Source organism: Podarcis filfolensis (assembly GCF_964270895.1).
Source record: "Podarcis filfolensis genome assembly, chromosome: 2".
Classification (NCBI taxonomy): domain Eukaryota; kingdom Metazoa; phylum Chordata; class Lepidosauria; order Squamata; family Lacertidae; genus Podarcis; species Podarcis filfolensis.
This window is the reverse complement of record NC_139605.1, coordinates 96,001,795-96,018,785: the sequence shown is the minus strand read 5'-3', so window position 1 is coordinate 96,018,785 and position 16,991 is coordinate 96,001,795. Positions and strand designations below refer to the sequence as shown.

At 47.5% G+C, this 16,991-nt stretch overlaps 1 protein-coding gene across 2 annotated transcripts; it reads left to right on the top strand.

Annotated features, from left to right (window-relative positions):
* The first annotated feature begins 3,567 nt into the window (after positions 1-3,567).
* TEPSIN (TEPSIN adaptor related protein complex 4 accessory protein) lies at positions 3,568-16,000 on the top strand. 2 transcript variants are annotated; one of them, XM_083598758.1, is made up of 13 exons: positions 3,568-3,771; positions 5,246-5,318; positions 6,295-6,386; positions 6,517-6,610; positions 7,504-7,571; positions 7,691-7,769; positions 9,767-9,832; positions 10,563-10,766; positions 11,331-11,502; positions 11,651-11,764; positions 12,456-12,534; positions 12,868-13,002; positions 15,091-16,000. In XM_083598758.1, exons 1-13 carry the CDS (start codon positions 3,727-3,729, stop codon positions 15,625-15,627), a joined length of 1,758 nt encoding a protein of 585 aa, XP_083454884.1. In that variant the 5' UTR covers positions 3,568-3,726; the 3' UTR covers positions 15,628-16,000. The 2 variants fall into 2 exon arrangements, with proteins under 2 accessions (XP_083454884.1, XP_083454885.1); XM_083598759.1 differs by lacking the exon at positions 3,568-3,771 and adding an exon at positions 3,834-4,130 and having other exon boundaries at positions 6,297-6,386.
* Positions 16,001-16,991: the final 991 nt, after the last annotated feature.

The window sequence follows — 16,991 nt, the reverse complement described above, 5'->3', positions numbered from 1 at the left end:
TAACAAAAACCAACTATCTTGAGCAAAGCTCTAGCTGTAGTGCTCTACTTTGCATTTTGTTCCTGTAAGTAGGAAGGGAACGAGTAAATCCTCGGGGCAACATTGATACTAACAGCTAATTTAACTATCCCACAGGCATTTACACTGAGGAGAAAGGAAGGAGGGCTGCTTATTTACTAATTCCATATTTTGTCAATCAGGCAGCTCTGGTAAAAGTGCAATTTTATCATGCCCTTCTTGCTTGCAGCACTTCCATCATCAGATTGACTATAACAGGGATCCTCTTGTAGTGCAAAAGGTTGATTGAACAGTCTTTCCATGCCTTCCAGTCCATGATGTAGTATTTTGCTCGCTCCCTGCCCCCCACCCCAAACTGTGTATCAGACATGTTTACACCATATTTAAATAAAAAACCCAGATGCACAGGGTCTTAGAAAAATTAGTTCCAAACAAAGCTTGTTTACGTGTGTAATTTCAACAGCCATAGATCTGCATATATTGCAAACTTTATTTTTTTAAAAAAATAAATAAATCTCTCTCCTTGGTACAATATGGGTGGATCAAGCACACAAAAAACAACTATAAATCCAGGTTTGCAGTCAGTTGTGTGTCTTCAGTACTTCACTTTACATTCCTTTTTGCCTGTAAATGATGATACATTCTGATGAGTCATTGTCACTAGGATTCATATCACTAATTAAGGATTATGTAAGTATCTGTTGATATATATGCTGCACCATAAAACGTGATCTTAAAAAAAGGAGTACGCCAACCCTTTCCTCTTCTGATGGGCGACTCCAATATGCTAAACTCCAGTTTAAAGCAGGATACCTGTAATTACCATGCAAAGATCCTTGCAATTATGCATTTGAGCTCCAGATGTTTTGGACTACAACTCCCATCAGCACAACAGCACAGCCTAATGGGAGTTGTAGTCCAAAACATCGGGAGGAAAACAGCTTGGCATAGGCTAATGCAAATAGTTTCTCTTAAAGACCACAAACTGCTTTTTAGCAGCTGCTTTGGTCAAAACTCCCCATCCTGCAAAACATGAAATGAATGTTTCTGATAGCAGGCCCTTTGATCATAGAGGCTAGTAGTGAATTCAGACTCTATAGTAGATACATGCGGAGCCATGGGCATTTCTGGCACCAGTTGTGCTAAATAGAAGATATGGTTTATTTTATACCAAATGAGAAACATTAATGCTTTCAGAGATAAGCTACGTGGACTCTCAGATTTCAACTCTGAATTGGTGTTTCTTTATAATAAAAAAATGCTACAGGGCTGTGAAAATGCTACAGAAGTGCCACGGTATTCCTCTTCTGCCACAAGTGTGGAGGCAAGCCTCCGAAGTGTTAAGATACTTGCAGAACAGGCCAGAAGCACACCAAGGTTAGGAAAAGGGGAACCTATGGCACTCCAGTGTTGTACAACTCCCATAACCCCTGACCACTGCTTTGGCCTGATGGAAGTTGCAACTAACAAGACACGGACGACCACAGGTTCCAGTCCCTGAACTCACCCAGTATCCTATTTGGTGGCTGTGAGAATAGCAGCAAAGAACTACTTCCTGTTAATGTGAGTGTGCAAATTTTTTGTTCTCATCCTTGCAGAAAGGTCTTTCACCGCAGCATGTTACTTTTAGGGGATGAACTGTGGCCTAAGGAAGCTTCCTAGGCTGGCGAATAGCAATTACTTAGGTTTTTACTCAATAAGACCCCCTAGAGCAGGGGTGGTGAACCCTAGGCCCTGGGGCTAAATGTGGCCCTCCAAGCCTCTCTTATCTGGCCCTTGGAATGCTCCCCAGGCTATGCCCCTCACTGACCCTGCCTTGTACTCTACTCTTGTTCTGGCCTGGCTGGAATCTGTCACTGAATTCTGAAAATGCTTCTTGCATGCCTGGATGAAAGACACAGAGAATGATGGGGAGGGGGGCCTAGAACCTAGCCTAGGTACAAAGGTAAAATTTACATTTATTACTCTTCCTATATATATATATACACTCTGGCTCTGCACACCACTGCCATGCGACCCTCTGAAGGCTGCCCAGAAGGGAATGCAGCTCTTGAGCTGAAAAAGGGTTACTTGTCCCAGCTCTAGAGCTCCAGGAACATAAAAAAGGAGGGAGACCTAGCTTTCCTATTCTGTAGTGGTCCACAGCCTAACGGCAGCACTAAATAAAGATGCTGGCCTCACAAAGTTAAGGAGATGCAAGTGACTCACGCTCTTCGTGAAGCAGTCCATCAGCATCTCAAATTCCTTGGCACAAGCATCCTTCTTCAGGTCCCCGTGGCCTGTCGTCTTGGAGGCAACGCACTTGCCGTACACGGAGGCCTGCAAAGATCAATCCCAGTCAGATGCTATATCTAAATATACAAGCACATAGATACTTGGTTCAACCTCGCTGGTTTCTTGAGGGCTAAGCCCAGAACACCTAGCCATTCTTTTTCAGATTTTTAGGGCGGGGACTCTGCAGGGAGGGAATGCAACGGGTGTGTGGTGCGTGCAAAAAGCTTGCAGGAAGGTGGGCAAGCACTTAAGAAGCATGGATTGGTTGATCTGTCAGCGCCTTCAAAGCTCTCCCTTTCACATACAGCGGGGAGGGACGTTTTCCCACCACCCCGGGGCAGCCTTTTCGCCTGAGATCTTTCGTGTGGCACTTGTGGGGTTCATAGTCGTAGCATAGCTGTCAATGTTTCCCCTTTTTAAAGAGAAATTCCCTTATTCCGAATAGGATTCCTCGCAAGGAAAGGGAAAAGTTGACAGCTATGGGGCGTAGCCAAGGGGGATCAGGAGGGTCAGCTGCCCCTCTAGATCAAGTAAAACACTAGAAATACTTAACTAACTGACCAAATCACGTCAGTTCTGCCTCCTCACTAAGAAAAGCCCTGCCCTTACCTAACAAAAATCCTGGCTACGCCCATGGTGGGGTTTCTGATACTGATCTACTTTACTTTTTTATTTTGGCCAAATAAGAAAGTAATCCTTACAACAAAAGATTAAATCAGATGTAATTTGGCGTGGGTCTGTTAAAAATCTGGAAAATCAATAAATATCACACACACATACCCCATTTTTAACAGATCGACACTAAATTACATCTGATTTAATCTTTTGTTTTAAGGATTACTTTAAACACACACAAACACACACGTGCATTGCTCAGCTCTCCCAATGAAAAGTGTCCCCTGGGCGTGGAAGAGAGAGAGAGGGAGAAGGGTGTCGTTGCCATGACGACAAGGGGGCGGCCAGCCCCGTACCTGCTCCCCACAACCCGCCAGCAACTCGGGGAAGCGCTGCAGCCTCTCCCGGACGCGACCCCAGACTCCTCGGCTAGACATGGCGCCGGCTAGCAACCCTCCGGCCGCTACTGGGCGGCCGCAGACATCACCACGGCGGCGCCTTCCGCGGCGCAGCTCCCATTGGCCCAGCGGAGCTCCGCCGCCCGCTGATTGGCCCCCGCGGGGCCGAACTCGCAAAAGGTCTCCGGAGTGAATCGCAGCCCCATTATGCCTCGTCCTGATTGGGCCGCCGCTACGTCCGACGGCGTAGAACGTTTCTTGCCCTTACCTCTGGTGGTGGCGTCCGGCTGTGACAGCTACTTCCCGCTCGCCGGAGGATTGGATTGGCTGGGCCCGCGCAGGCTCACCGTCCGATTGGAGCGCGTCAAGTTCCGGAAGGCTAGGAGGTGAAGCTTCCACATGTTCGGGCTCGGAAATTGCCATGGCGGCGGTACCTCTGCGGGATCGTCTGAGCTTCTTGAGCCGGGTATAGAAGGGAGAACGCGCTGCTGAGTGGGAGTTTGGGGGCGGGGGTGCCTGTTGCTGGTGTGGTAGTTTGTCAGTGTTGCTCCATTTAAAATCTCTGGGTTTGGTAATACACCTTGCCGGAGAAAGGCTCGGCAGGGAACCCTTTTCCCCTTGACACCATTAGTGAAAGGAGTTTCTTTTTCTTTTGGAAAAGGAAAAAGAGGGAGCACCCACTCATACACCACTTGCACACCGAACTGATGCGATCTTTGCGAAGAGCTTCACCAGATTATTCTTTTGCAGTTACTGATGGGGCTTAAGCACAATGGTTGAGAGTTATAGCGATGAAATCTTTATACAAAAGCATCTTCCTTTGAGGTAGCGAGCCAAAACTCCTAGGGCCAGATTACCAAATAGGCAGAGTAGGCACGGGCCTAGGGGCACCATGACAACGGATCAAAATGATATTGGTTTGATCTTGAAAGAAAATTACAATCAAGCTTTCTTAGTTCAGTGTCATCCTGGTAGAGCCAAGGGAGGGGCCTGCACAGGGTTTAATTCAGCATGGAAAAATCCATACGTTCCAGGTTTGCAATATATGTTTGCCTCATGTAGGAGTCTTTGCTTTGATAATAAGACTAGAGTTGGTTGTTTTGAGAACTTCACAATTGCGCCAGATGAAGTGATTAATGGGGGTGGAGATGTATAATACTGTAATTGTCATCATCCCCAAGAAAGACTAGTGTAGGAGTTGGTCTTGTTCCATCCTCGTCACTGTGATTTGTGCTAGTTGTTTCTAAGCTGCTGAGTTGTCAGGGCCACCATGCTGTAATATGGTCACACAGCTTGAAATTGGGATGGGAACTCTTGTAAATCCTGCCGTTCAGGTGTTATGGGAAAAAGAAAGCTTTATGGATGAATGTTTACCTCAGTAACAATACAAAGTCTGATTAAATTGACCAGTTGCTGCACCAGAAAATTGTATCTGGAGCAGATACATCATTAGTAGTATTAGTATTACTTTATATACCACATATGCCAAAATGGCTTCTAAGCAGTTTATAACTATGAAATCAATTATAAAATCCATACATAATTGGTTGTATCCAACTACGTTCTATTCAGTCAACCTGTTGAAATTAATGAACCTTGTGTTCATTTACAGGGCTCTGAACAACTTATATCCAGGTTACCTTGCCTAAAGACACAAAATAGTGTCTTTGGCATCCTCAGTTCAGCACTATGAAATACTCTGCCAATAGAGATTAAGCAGACATTTTCTTTACTACAATCTGTGACTGTTGTCAAGTGGAGCTGTGGGTTTGTGGGGGGGAAATACTACTTCTTAGCTGCAGCTTCATGGATCGAGTCAGGAGTAGCATGCAGGGACAAAAAATGCAATTCTTGCCTTTTGAGAAGGCGCCGCGTTATTTGTCTCAGTGACTTTTCTTCTTGTGTGTTTCTTTCTCTCCCCCCCCCCTGTCCTGTTCCAGCTACCCATTCTAATCAAAGGTACCTCAGATGATGAAGTCCCATGCCCGGGGTACCTGTTTGAAGAGATGGCCAGTATCCTTTGCTCTCTGAAAGAGTTGGCTCTTCGGTCTCAACTGGGGGTTCCTTTGGTTACTGTGATGCTTGCTTTTCCTAGGAAGAGCAGAGGCTAGTGATTAGAACAGAGGCCCAATCTATCTAATGACGTGGGAGCTAATTCAAGCAGAAGTTAGCTCAATACAAATTGCTTCTTTGCCTTTTGGGTGACACCTGTGATAGCTGATTATTCTGGTATGAAAAATAAGAAACGTAGAAAACAGCAGTGTTTACTAAGCTACTCGGATTCCTAGAACTGGGATGGTATGGGGTAACCTATGGCAATTAGGCTTGTCAGACCTCCCTATTTGGTCCATGAGGCCATTTTGACCAAGCTACCTTTGATGTCATATACACTGTGTCATATATAGTGTGGGCCAAAGGGAATTTTCAGACATAGCCAGTCAGGTGATTGTTAGCACCTGCAAAGACCTGTGCACAGCACTTTGCAAGCCCCAACTATCATCTGATTGTCAGGGCTTGCAAAGTGATGTGCTCAACAATCAGCTGATCATCCATGGAGGCAAAAATGAGTGACCTGATGGCATGGAGATATTGGAGGATTGAGAAGTGGACAGCCCTGCCCACCTATCAAATGTGGACTGCAGAGAGTGGGGTAGATAAGGAGCCAGCCCCACTCCAGATACATGCACATGCTTTCCTATCCCTTCCCAATACTTCACCCACACTTTAAACCCAAAGTATATCTCCAGCAAGTTTAATTGTTTCAGATCTGCATGTAAACTTTTTTAAAAAAGAAAATTCCACTGTTGCTATATGCCAAAAACAAATAGCATTTCTTACTCTTCTGAAGGAGAGTACAAGTCAAATCATAGTGTGGCATAAACAGCAGCTGAAACATGGCACCTTGGGCAGGGCCTGGCACGACCTTCCAGGTGATCCTTCACCATCAGTCCCTTTACTTTCCTGGCTCCTTAACATCACAAACTTCCAGAGATCTCACATGACTCAGCAGGAAGCAGTCACTGTCTCCTTGAGTACCTCCTCAATCGCCTTCAGAGCAACTCGTGTAACGTCAAGTTGAAGGTAATTGAAAGAGGGTAGAGGAAAGGGGTGAACAGAGATGCCCTTAGATCTTGAGACAACGCCCCTTTGCTTTGTGGATTTCCAGCCCAGTACTCCTAATCCCAGCTAAGCCTCCCCTCTGCATCCTCAGGTGCTCAAGATCCTGCTCCACATGTGCAGCCATGGCTCCTCATATTTCCTTCTGCAGCTGAAGCGGAATGCTTCCTTCATCCAGGAGGCCACAGGTAAGCCAGACACAGCGTTGGCTATATTGATAAACAAGGAAGAGTATCTTCCTAATATTCATATAACACTTTAAGGGCCAAACGTAATCTATATTAGCTCCATATCTGTGCTCTTAAGTGCAGGGTTTATTCTGAACTCCAATGACCAGAGTATGGTGCCTGACCTAGATTACCACAACTGATGATTTCTCCCCACATTCCACTGAATATAGAGTTGTTATTTACTATTGCATTTTACTGTTTAGGGAAGCTTTGAATGTTTGATGGATTACTGTATTTTAATATTTTGTTGGAAGCCGCCCAGAGTGGCTGGGGAAGCCCAGCCAGATGGGCGGGGTATAAATAGATGATGATGATGATGATTATTATTATTATTATTACTACTGATAACTAAAGCAAATGATGAAATGGACCTATGCAACACTTTCCATTTTCAACAAATACCGAAATAAAAGTGCCCATAAAAATTCAGAAAGTAAGTGCCCTAGAAATTCATGTTATGCAAGAAAACTCATGGAGAGGCAACTGCTCCTCCAACAGTTCACTTTTCAAGGAGTTTTCTTGCATTACTGGATTTCTGGGCGCATCTTTATGGGCACGCACCATAATTGTACTGTAATATCTCTCCTTTATATATTTTGTTTTGCCACGTAATAAGTTGCAAGATACTGTGGATAAACAGTATCTTTTTTCTGTTTGGGCCAGTCTTCAATGTTGGGAATATTAGCACCGTAAAGTGCTGCATAGGCGGTTTTTAGTTCTGAGAGACAGTGAAATTAATCAACGCAACGGTGGGTCTTGGGACTGTGCAAGGGAGTGGGCCCCAAGAAACCTGACTTGTTTAGGGCACCCAGGGATGAGCCCCTCTCTCACCCCCCTCCTCTGCCTTGCAGTGTTTGCAGGGCCTCCTGATCCTCTCCACGGCAACAGCTTGTATCAGAAGGTGCGGGTGACTGCACAGGTGAGTAAAAAGTCCTGGTCACAAGAGATCTGGGCAGGCTCTTAAAGTCCTTTCACATGGTAGGCTTTCTGCCTGGCTTCTTCACCTGGTTGCCGCTAGCGTACTTCTTTCCTTTGCAGGACCTGGCAAGCGCTTTGTTTTCAGATGTGTTGCTACCCCAGCCTGTTGCTATTCCACCTAAAGAGCTGCCTTCAACAGGTAACCCACTTATTCCCAGGGGAACAGAAATCTATTCAGCATCCAGACTCCTCCTGAAAAGTCTTGGATCCTTTTGCACTTATATATATAACATTTAATTAGTTTTTTAACATATCATTTTCAACAATAATTAAACATACTTTTATATCTCATACAATTTTTTGACTTCCATCAATCACATCTGAAAATTTTCCAATCTATTCACTTAATTTACATTTCTTACTTTCACTATTACATTTAAATCTCATAACTAATATCTCTCTTCTTTTTCTACTTTGCAATATTTCATATATTTCTCCTTACAAAACTTCTTGTAGTCCTACTAGCGTGATTTGTTGATTACATTTGCTCTTCAAATAGTTCGTATATTTCTTCCAATCTTCTCCAAATCTCTGGTCCTGCCCTGCAGGTTTCGAATCCTTTTGCACTTTTTCAAAACAACAGTTCACTTCCGTATTCAACAGAGCGTTTCACTTTTTGTCCTGTCTGTACAGGCTTTTCAGTGGGGATTCAACCAGCACTGCTTCTTCCTGTTTTGCCCTCATACTAGCTTGTATTGAGAGAGGGAGTGTGGCAGATTGTTGGCCTCAAAAAGGACACTCTGTCCAGCTCTTCCTGCCCAGGAGGACAAGAACAACCTGCACTGTCTCTCTCAAGCATTCCAGGAGAACAGAGTGAACCACAGATCTAGTTTTATGGTCAAGTGAGAACAGGGGGAGATGCAAAAGGGGCCTTGGAACCTTCCCCTGTTCATACTTGTCAGGGAATCAGGAGCAGGAGCACTGGGGAGAGAGGATTGGGAGAGCGAAGGGGAAGAATCCGAGGGCAGCGTAGGGGAGTATGACAGTGGCCCGAGAGATTCTATGAGCTTCTCCAGCGAATCAGAAGATTCCCAGAAGGGGGCGCCGATGGTCAGGGCAAGGGGGGTCCCAGGGGGGACGCACCAGAAACAAGGAGCCAGAGGGGAACCCCAAAGCAGCAGTGGAGGATCGGGACCAGTTTCCCCACCAGAGCGTAGTGGGGGGGAAGAGTCACATGTGTTAGGACCAGCGTCTCCTCCAGCGGGGAGAGAAGATGAGTCAGGGCTGACCACGCCTCCATTGGAGAGTGGGGGAATGGAGGGGAGGTCAGTTGCAGCTAGCCTCCCCGAAGGGGGAAGCAGTGACAGCAGCAGTGAAACGGTTAGGAGGAAAACGGCTGGCTGGGCGCGCGCGCCAAGTTCAAATGTGCAGGCGCGCGGAACAGCAGGAGACCCGGATGGGGAACCAGCTCCTAAAGCCCGCCGGAGGGAGGGGGAAGGCTCAGGGGAATCAGCGGGAGAAGAGGCTAGAAAGGGCGGAACCCCGGCGGGCAGGCGGACCCAGAGGAGGAAGGAGCAGCGGAGAAGGTGGAGCAAGGCTAGAATCTTAAATTGGTGTCAAGGGGGAGGAGACTCAGACGGAGCATCAGCGGTCTAAAGCCTGAGACGTAGAGCTGCGCGCTGCAGCTCTGGAAGTGAAACTGAACTTCAATAAAGACTTTTGTATTTAACAACGAAGCAGCGTTGGTCCTTTGTGAGCTGGGACCTAGGGTAGCTCTGACAATACTGTTTGACCTGAAACCATTTTTTTTTTAAAGTCCAGAAGGCTCAGCTGGTGCTTGCCTGTGAGCAATATTTTAAGGGGGGGGGGAATATCACTGATGCTTTTATGAGGTGGTTGAGATAAAAACTTCTGTATGGAATCTGGTTTTCATGTGCAACTATTTAAAAAGGGACCTTGTAAGCTATGATTGTCTGTCATAAGGGCACACCACACCCAACCCTTGCATGCTCTGTTGGTGCGAAAGGAAAGCCGTACTCAAAACAGCTTAAGACTTCCCAAGTCAATAGGCTGTTCATGCTGACTTCCCATCTCACCTTGACGTGATAGCATATGCATGCTGGTCGGAAATAAGCATGCCACCACCATACTGGTCTTGCTTTTCATTTATGCCCGTTTTATTGGCTCTCTTCCCAGGAATGGGCTCCAGGCCCAGCCCCCATGGCTCACTCCAAGGCTTTGGTTTTGAAAGAAGTGGCTCCGGTAAGCATTGGGTTTGGAAGTCTTGAGTGCTACTACTACTGTCCTTGAGGAGCACCCCCAGTTCTTGGGACAAGGTCACCATGCTGCCTGCATGCTGGATCTCAGCCCCTGCTCCAATGCTACGTGATACCTACCAATAGCTTTCTTCTTGGTTTCGAAGCCACTTTGAGAATTTGCACTGTAAAGAAGGCCAACATGGTTCAGGCAAGGGCAATTGAGGCCCTGAAATGAAGGTACTGAAGGGAAGGACCCAAGTCTTTTCCTGCAGGAAGCTTTCATCTACTGGATGGAAACAGCCAGTGGTGCCATCTTAGGGCAGCATTGTTCTCCTGCTCTAGAAAGAGGAACATCAGCAACCAAACACACCCTAGTATCTTGAAGATCCAAGGCTGGTATAAGTGGAGGAAGCCTCTTTCAGTAGTCTTGGACTCGTCTTCCATTCTTGGGCTCTCTTTCCAGAATTAACGACTATGGTTTGGTGTCCTTTGGAAGGCTTCTTCCTGTGCCCTGGGGTTTTCTCAGTGTCTATAGTGTATAGACCCAGGGTGGCCAACAACTTTCAGATGTTGCTTGACTGCAGCCCCCATCATTTCTGACCACTGGCTATGTTGGCCGGGGCTAATGAGAGTTGGGAGTCCAACAACATCTGGAGGGCACCACGTTGCTGCTTGTGGTATAGGCTGACAAACCGCTATGCCCTGACCTGCCCTAACCTTTGTTACTGTTGCAGCATCCACTGGCAAAGTTCTGCTGGCCACCATCCAAAAGGCAGCAGAGGTGGTTGCCAATGCCATGCTCCCTGGTCAGGAGCTCCCTTGTCCCCATGGTAGGGAGCTGAAGGATGATGCCTATGAGCCAGTGACAGCACCTTTTCCAGGCAAAAGCTCCGTCTTGCCTACAAAGCCACCTTCTGTCATTGTCCAGAAGAAGCGAGGTAAGTGCCTCTGAATGACAGCTGCTGGGAATCGCAGGTGGGTAGAGTGCTGCTGCTTGTGCTCAGGTCTTGCTTTTGGACTTCCTGTGAGCATCCTGTTGGCCACTGTGAAAACAGGAAGTTGGGCTAGAAGGGCCACTGGCCCATTCAGCAGGCTTTTCTTGTGCTCTTATAAAGCATGGTATATCCTGTTTTCAAAACTTGTATAGAAACTTTATAGAAAGAGGAGCAAATGTTAGGCACTTAGAGCTTCCCTGCATTAGTGAGATGGAATAAAAGAAGCCACTTCTAGGGTACAACTGTCTAGTAGCTGGCGCACAGTAATAATTCAAGCAAAATCCTTTTTCATGTTGCTCGTACTGGGACTGTTAATAACAAATTCTTATCCCAGATTTTGTTGTGGGGATAGGAGGGAAGTTGACGAATCTCAGGTTGTGGATTGTAGTTTTTTGGCGTTGAGATACGGTGGGAGTGGTGTGCAGAGGCCTTCCCTGAATTTAGTTTCTGTGATGCAATGGGCTTCAGTTCTTCCTCCATGGCTAGTCCTCTGAAATTCTTTTGCAGCGACCCATCAGCCAGGGCAAGCAGGAGGTGGCTGGGAGGAGTTGGACAGTGGACAAAGCTCCCAGAATTCCTTGCAGGAGAACAGTGAGCTGAGTAGGACATCGGATTCCTACAGTAAGTCGGGCAGCGACAACCACTCAGGTGCTCTGGAGCCAGGGAGCATTGCTGAAAGGTGAGCAAGCTGGGCAGGGCAAGGGGCTGGGAATGGGCCTGGGCCAACTGCTTGCACCTTCAAGATGCACCCGTAATGTGAGAATCTCTTGTGGGGCATGGGGGAGAAAGAACAGGCTTGTCAGCTTCCTTCTCCCCACCATTCACAGGACTGATGCTGAGAACCTTGGGGACTGCCTGCAGGAAGTGAGCCTTGTCAGCAAACTCACCAGAGGCTCCAAGGTGTTCCTGACACGCGAGGAGACCCAGCATTTTATCAAGGAGTATGAACACCCTTTCTAACCAAGCCGTCTCTTGACCCTTCTCCTCCTCGCTTCCACCTCTTCTGCATTACTGTAGAAGTACCCAAACACATCGGGTAGCATTCTCAGCAGAAGCCCTGTGCAAGGACTTTTGCTGGAGCAACAAGATTCTTTCCTGCCCCCATGCCCCTCTGAAATTGGATTTGGGGGCGGGAGGTAGCAGGAGAAACCAGTGCACAGGTGAAGGGGGTGGGAAGGACTGTTCCACCTGGCAACCTCAATGCTTTGTGCAGATGGAACAATAGAAAGAATGCGATGTTGAATTCCACCCATAGCCCAGCCCCAGTCCTTGCATGGCTATGCATCCATTTTGTATCTGGGCCCAAGCACTTGTGCACTCGAGACAAAAAATCCAAATGGTGCCTGTTGCAACATACATTAGCAATAGGAACAGCTGGCAGCTTGCCACTCCTTAATGTTTTACTTACCCCCCCCACCTGCCTCATTTGTGAAGAACTGTCCATTAGCCATGTAAAAAAGGTGCTTTGACGCTCCTTGCTCCTCTTGGATTAGGAGAGCAAGGAAGGTCCAGGAGAGACCAGGCCACTCTCCCCCCCCCCCTTGCCTTGCAAAACTTCTCCCTGCTCTTCTCCTTTTTTTTTTTTTTTTTTTTTGGTTTGGCTGTTGGGCTCAGCACTGTCCCTCTCCATAGGTGTGGGCTGCTGAACTGCGAAGTGGTCTTGGCTATCCTCAACCGAACCCTGAAGGACCCCAGTGAGTGTGTTTGCATGGTGAGTCTCCTGGAAAAGCAATTGTGGAGGGAAAAACAGTCTGGATTACTTCCAACTCACAGCTGAAATAGCTGTTGGGAAATGGAACTCTTTGGCCACATTTTTTGGGGGGGAGGGGGGCTGGCTGCAATCTCATTGAGGGTTGGAGCGTAGGACTAATATTTTTTTTCTTGCCACATAAGGGTGGGCTGTGGAGCAAGAGCAGCTTCGGTTTGTTTCTTTCCAGTGAAGCAACATATTATGAGAGGCCCGAATGAGTGCTGATGTTCAAGCTGGACCCAGTGTGCAAGCCCAGGGTCTTCTTAACCCTGCTGCTTTCCTTTCCCCCCACAGAGAGCCATGTGTGCCATCTATTCCCTCATGTGCTCCGACTTGCTCTCCCATGATCAGATATTGGCCATTACTCAGCAGCACTTGCAAGAGCTCAGTCAAGAGAGCCCTGGGCCTGTAGCCAACAAAGCAACAAAGGTAACTCCTGCTTATGTTTCCACCTTTTGTGTATTGAAATCCTCAAGGGGCGCCCCATCAGTCCCACCCTGGCGAGGGATAACTGTAGGCCAATGGTTTTCTACCAGTGTGCCGTGACACCCTGGGGTGTCTTGAATGATAGTCCTTGGTACCACGGGCAACAATGGCCTCTGTCCCTCTCTCCTCTGATGCCCTCTTGTGTCTCTGCCTCCCAAAGGCTTGCACACCTGTTTGTTGCAGCAGCCCTGGCTACAACCTCTCCAGGCTCTTCGTTGTTTTGCTGGGCTTGTTCCTTCTGCACACAGGGCATGATTGTGTGGGTGGACATAAAGTGGCTGGTTCTGTACGTAGCTTTTTTACTGCTCCATTTCACTTGTTTCAGTAGACCAAGACTGGAATATCTCCCTTCGTACTGTCTCTGGTGCACTCTGGGAGACTTTTGCCTGCTTTTTGGCAGTGCACGTAACCTAATTTAGGTTCTACAGCTTGTGCATTGCGGCTTTAATGGAGATTAAAGAGAAATCTGACCTAGCCACAGTTGTGCATGCCTTGGTTACACCCCTATTAGATACTGTGCTGTGCTGTATGTGGGGCTGCCCTTGAGGGCAGTTTGGAAACTACAACTAGTGCAGAAGATGGCTGCTAGAACATCTGAGGCAGCTGGGTGCTGGATCACAGAATCAAAGAATTGTAGAGTTGCAAGGGACCCTGAGTTGCAGTCCAGCTCCCTACAAGGCAGGAATATGCAGCTGTCCCATATGGGGAACGAACCTTCAACCTTGGCATGTTGTTGCTTATCTTTTTCCATTGGTTACATGTCTATTCATTTTGGGTGCTAACATTTGGTGCTGGTTTTGGCCTTTAAAAAGTAGCCCTAAATAGTTTGGGACAATGCTATCTGAAAGTTTACCTACAGCTGCATGAGCTTGCCTAAGCATTGAGATCAGTGTCTGAGACTCTGCTGTCGAGAGCTGTTAGGCTGGTGGGTCCGGGAGGTTAGACTTCCTCTGTGGCAGCCCCTTACTTTTAGAACATATGATGTCATTACTGCTGATCTCGCTCTCTTTTTTTTTAAGAAAACACTCTAAAACACATTTCTTCAGGTCTGCATTTGGCTGAATTGGCACTGTACTTGAAAAAAATATTTCACTGGGTTTCTTTTGGGTTTGGGTTTTCCCCCCACATGCTTTGGATCCTTATGAGGTGCCTGGGGAGGTCTCTGTGCCCTGAAAGGAGACTTAAAATATTTTAGATAAATAAATGTCCTTGCTATAGTAGTTCTTCAAGATTGCCTGAGAAAAAGGCATCGAAGAGTCAGTGGGAGAACCCAGTAGTTTCTGCCCAAAGTTGATAGTGTTGTTGAAACTAAGACCTGATCTCTGCCTGAAGCACTAGGCCCCTCACAGTAATCCAGTGGTGGTGAACCTCAGGCCCAGGTTCCAGACACAGCCCTCCAAGCCTCTGTACCCAAACCTCTGTACCGAAACCCAGCCGTACCCTTCACTAGCCCTGCTCCATGGTCTCATGGAATGCTGTTGCCTGGCTGAATTGTGCCCTTGAACTGGGATGATAACCTTTTGCTTGCTTGGATGGAGGAAGGTAGATGTGGTGGCTGGCTGGTGTGTCACAACCTCTGAGTACTTTCATTGTACAAAGGCGAGAATTGCATCAATTGCTCCACCAACCTTTCGCCTCTGGCCATCCCCACCATTGGTTTGTGGCCCCTGGAAGGCTACCCTGCCCATGTGGCAATGCAGCCCTTGGCCTGGAAAAGGTCCCCCATGCCCTGCATTAGTCACTCTGAGCTTTGCAAGGAAGAGCAAGATATACAAGCAGAAACTCAAGAAAGCAGACCCTTGAGCACAGTAAAAGTGAATGCAGCAAGGAGGGGTGGAAGTGTTTTCACTAGCCTGGGATGGAGTTGCTGTTGGTCCTCTGCCTGTTGTTAGGCTCTCGCTCTCTCTCTCTCTCTTCTCTCTCTCTTTCTCTTTTTCTTGTGGTGGGTAGAGTCCTCCTTTCCCTGCTTCTGCTACTATTCTTCCCATACTTGGCACACTCCCTCTTTCTCTTCTGCCCCACTTTCAACAGATCTTGCGTCAATTTGAAGCACTCAGCAGGAGCCATCCCACTTCCAAGACCTCTTCTCCGGTTCCCGGCCACTGTGCCCCTGCCAGGACCACATCCAAGCGTCCTGACGACTTACTGGCGGATACAATGCCATTTGCAGAAGAGGCTATCCTCAAACCCCTGAGTCTCGCGCCACAGCCCTCCCAAGCACCTGAAGTCCTCACCAGCGCTGTGCATCCATCAGAAGGGCAGATGCCGGAACCTGGGTCCTCTGGCCAACTTGGAATTAGCCAACCACCTGAGCTTGGCCAGCAAGGGCCAGAATGCAGACTCCCAAACCCTGAACCCCAAGAGGACAGGCCTCCAAGAGGTGATCCAGATGGCACAGTTTCCTTGTTTGCCGGCATGGAGCTGGTCGCACCCTCAAGCATGATATTAGCAGATGCTCTGGAGCAGGAATGTATACCTCCAGCTCCCTGGACAGCACCTTGCACTGGGAGCACCAGAGCCACAGAGGATAACCAGGGACCATCTGCTTTTTCCTTCCTCAATGCATAGCAGTTCCCTTTGGGCTATGGGACAGCTTGAGATACGGATGCTTTTTTCTAGCTCTCTCTGAACTGTTATACACCTGCCTATAGCCAGAGGATGCTATTCTCTTATGCTGTTGTTCTTTATTCCCGAAAGAGGGGAAGAGGCAGCATCCCTCGCTACACCTCTTATTTCTGCTGGGTCACTGCAAGCATGAAGGAAGACATGAATGTTCAACACTGCCTTTTTAATTTCATTGTTTTCAGTGTTTCTTATTGAACAACAAAAGCACAATCCAACATCCACAATATCGTCTGTTTTCATATACCTGGTTGCTGCAGAAGTGACAGAAATACCCTTTACTCTTCCCTTTTCAATTTAAAATCCATTTCCACTTTTATGTTGTTGTTTCTCTACGTCCTCTGCATGTTACCTTGGGATTCTGACCATAAGTAATGAGGCAGCCTTAAAGAACACTGGCAAACACTAAGGTGCTTCTGATTCTGTCGTGCCAATAATTGAAGGAGAGCTAATGGTGAGGTCATTTTCATAGTCAACAACTCCTGCTATCCTTAAACCTCAGTCCAGGCTTACTCTACAGCAGTCTCCAGTCCTATTGTGGACTGGGTGGCTTTCTGTACTGCCTGGCTCTGGCTGAAGTTTGAAACTGAGCTAACCCTTATAGCAAAATCTACTCTGTCTCCCCACTCTTTCTTATGGGTCCAGGCAGGCAGATTGCAGCAGAGTTGCTGTCAGGCTCTGTAGTGAGTGGGGCTTTGAACATACAAACCACCAGGATATTAGAAGTGGTACAGCTGGCATTGCTTACTAGCACACTCCATTCATCAAATCTTGTAGCACAGAGCCTCCTGCAATGCTTCAATCAGAACAGAGAAATTTTCTGTTGGGATTATTTATTAATAAACAAGTAGAAAACAACATAATGCCCCAATGTAAATCAATGGAGGTGTCTATTCCTAGAGTGCTGTATTCAGTTCCTCTCTGCACCCCTTTACCTGCTTCATGGGTATTTGGTCCAGGAAATACTATACACTACATCAGGCACTTCACCACAGCTGTGCTTCCAAGTGGTGACGGTTCTGTGGTTAGGCCATGGGAGGGGAGTATACTCCGCACTTTCATATATGCCAGAACTGGTCCCTTGTACAAATTACCGTATTTTTCGCCCCATAGGGCGCACCGGCCCATAGGGTGCACCTAGTTTTGGGGGGGGGAAATAAAGGGAAAAAAATATTATTTCCCCCCCCCCGGTGCGGGGCTGGGGCGGGGGAAGCCCGAGCTTCCCCCGACCCCAGCCCCCAGAACAGGCTGCTATCCGCAAGCCTCGGGAGCCCAGCGGGAAGTCGCGCCGGTCTCCCCAGGCTTGCGGA

Bases quoted from the DNA above. Each gene is read 5' to 3' on its own strand.
- TEPSIN (XM_083598758.1), top strand. From the start codon at position 3,727: ATGGCGGCGGTACCTCTGCGGGATCGTCTGAGCTTCTTGAGCCGG. The intron at 9,833-10,562 runs GTAAGCATTGGG...TTACTGTTGCAG, and splicing joins TTTTGAAAGAAGTGGCTCCG to CATCCACTGGCAAAGTTCTG. The intron at 11,765-12,455 runs GTATGAACACCC...CCCTCTCCATAG, and splicing joins ACCCAGCATTTTATCAAGGA to GTGTGGGCTGCTGAACTGCG.